We start from the raw sequence: 2,526 nt of genomic DNA, 5'->3' as shown, positions 1-2,526 counted from the left end.
GACTCCAAAGCTACAGAGAAACAACACATTTTAATTAAAAAATTTATCATTGTGTCTGTATTTGCATATGTATAATCTCTGTGGGGGTGCACTGTGGAGATCAAACAGCTTTGTAGAGTTGGTTTTATGTGGGTTCTGGGGACTGAATTCAGGTTGTCACACTTGCATGGCACATGTTTTTACCCACTGAATTATCTTGTGGGTCCATTTTTTAAAAAAATATTTATTTATTTATTATTTATTTATTATCTATCTGTGTGTATGTCTGCAGGCCAGAAGAGGGCACCAGACATCATTACAGATGATTGTGAGCCACCATGTGGTTGCTGGGAATTGAACTCAGGACCTTTGGAAGAGCAGGCAATGCTCTTAACCACTGAGCCATCTCTCCAGCCCGTGGGTCCATTTTTTTATGTGCACGAATGTCTTGCCTCTGTGTGTGTGTGTGTGTGGGGTGTATGCACCATGTGTGTGCAGTACCCACAGAGATCAGAAGAGGGTGTTGGATCCCCTGGGCCTGGAGTTACAGAGGGTTGAGAGCCATCATGTGGGTCCTGGAACTCAACCCAGGTCCTCTGCAAGAGCAGCTCATGCTCTTATCCATTTAGCAATCTTCCTGGTCCCATCCAGGTAACAGCAATGGCCTTCAAAAGATCTCGGCCGTAAGTGGCGCAAGCGTAGTCTTGCCTCTAGAAAAGAAGGTTGGAGACCCAGTGACTTTCGGCCAGTGACTCCCTGGCCTCAACGAGGCCCTGGGGGGTGGGGGGGTGGGGGAGGTAGAGGGGCGGCCACACCTCTGTGGGGGAGGAGAGGGAGGCTGACCTGAAGAGAGTGGACAGCTCAGCTGCCAGTCTTTTCAGTCTGAGAATGTAAAACGAGATGGAGAAGGTGGGCCTCACCCAGGAGGGGAGGGCGCCCAGAAACTTCCTGCGACTCTCTGCTCCACAGCGCACCGCAGACTGCAAAACAAGGTCAGCCTGGAGCGGGGTGGCAGCCTGCCTGGGGGCGGGGGACCCTCCTCGGGGCTGGGCGGAGGCCTTTAAGCGCCTCGCCATATTGAGCAGCCACGCTGAGACGCCTTTGTCTGTAGAGTCCTCCCACAAACTTTCAGCTACACCCGGAGTGTCGGGGCGTCCCCAGCTTGGAGCCGGGACACTGCATCTCCCGTTTGAACCCAGCTTTTAGCCTCGGGACTGACCGCGCCTCGGTTCACGTAAGCATCCTGGAAAATCGCTCACTACAACTCCGAGGGGGTGAGGGAAAACCCAACTTGTTGGACTTGTCGCCTGCGAAGAAAATTGCAGGGAGGTGACACTCTGCAAGAGCAGAGTTGCTAGGACTCTCCCCTGCCCCCTCCCTAAGACTAGAATCTAAGTTTTTTGTTTGGGCTTCGTGCCCCCCACCCCAGAATCCACTCTGGAGATCTTAAAGACTCTCGAGAAAAGCCACGTGGGGGGCTGGTTTCCCTGGGGCTTCCTCCCTTCTCCCGATTGCCTGATCCTCTGGAGCGTCCCTGATGTCTGCAAAGATGTCGATCTGGACGTGTTAGTGGAGGCCTTAAGGCCCGTGGGTACCTTTAAGAAGATCGGGAAGGTGTTCCGTAATGAGGAGGACTCCACGGTGGGAATGCTGCAGATTGGGGAGGATGTTGACTATCTGCTCATCCCCCGGGAGGTCCGGCTGGCTGGGGGCGTGTGGAGAGTCATCTCCAAGCCCGCCACCAAGGAAGCTGAATTTCGGGAGCGCCTGATTCAGTTTCTGCAGGAGGAGGGCCGCACTCTGGAAGACGTGGCTCGAATCATCGAAAAGAGTACTCCACACCCACCCCAGCCCCCCAAAAAAGCCAAAGAACCCAGAGTGAGGAGAGTCCCACAGATGGTCACTCCTCCACTTCGGCTAGTCGTAGGCACCTATGACAGCAGTAACGCCAGCGACAGCGAGTTGAGTGACTTCGAGACCTCCAAAGTCAAAGGCAATAGGGGCTCCCAGAGGACCAGAAAGGTGCGCAAAATACCCGTCAGTTACTTGGGCAGCAAATTCCTGGGCAGCGATGTGGAGAGCGAGGATGATCAGGAGTTAGTAGAAGCCTTCCTCCGCCGGGGGGAGAAGAAGCCCAGCGCGCCTCCTCCACGTCGCCGAGGCAATCTGCCAGTGCCCATGTTTGAGGACAACCTGGGACCCCGGCCGTCCAAGGCCGACAGATGGCGGGAGTATGTCAGCCAGGTGTCCTGGGGGAAGCTGAAACAGAGGGTGAAGGGCTGGGCACCCAGGTCAGGCTCGGACATGGTCGAGGCCCAGCAGGCCTCCATCGCAGCTGAGAGGGCTGGAGAATTGAGATGTAGCCGTACCAGTCGGGACGATAGCTCCAGAAGAAACACAGGAGACGGGAGCCACCAGACACCGGGTACCAGGTGCTGGAAGCCCAAGATCAAGTGGGTCTCCTTGAGGCGGTGCAGGAAGGAGCAGGAGCCCCCAGAGGCTGCAGAGAACCAGAGGGTAGATGTTCCAGCTGAACGTGGAGTAGAG

General features: G+C 55.3%; 1 protein-coding gene across 1 annotated transcript in view; it reads left to right on the top strand.

The window, feature by feature from the left end:
• Window positions 1–879: 879 nt before the first annotated feature.
• Ccdc8 (coiled-coil domain containing 8) overlaps window positions 880–2,526 on the top strand; it is a 2,902-nt gene continuing 1,255 nt past the window's right edge. The window contains exon 1 of the mRNA XM_005361033.3: window positions 880–2,520. Coding sequence (XP_005361090.1) covers window positions 1,627–2,520 — 894 coding nt within the window. The 5' untranslated portion in view covers window positions 880–1,626. The remainder of the gene's footprint in view (window positions 2,521–2,526) is intronic.

This window comes from Microtus ochrogaster, linkage group LG4 (genome assembly GCF_000317375.1).
Source record: "Microtus ochrogaster isolate Prairie Vole_2 linkage group LG4, MicOch1.0, whole genome shotgun sequence".
NCBI lineage: Eukaryota > Metazoa > Chordata > Mammalia > Rodentia > Cricetidae > Microtus > Microtus ochrogaster.
This window is presented reverse-complemented; position numbering and strand designations above follow the sequence as displayed.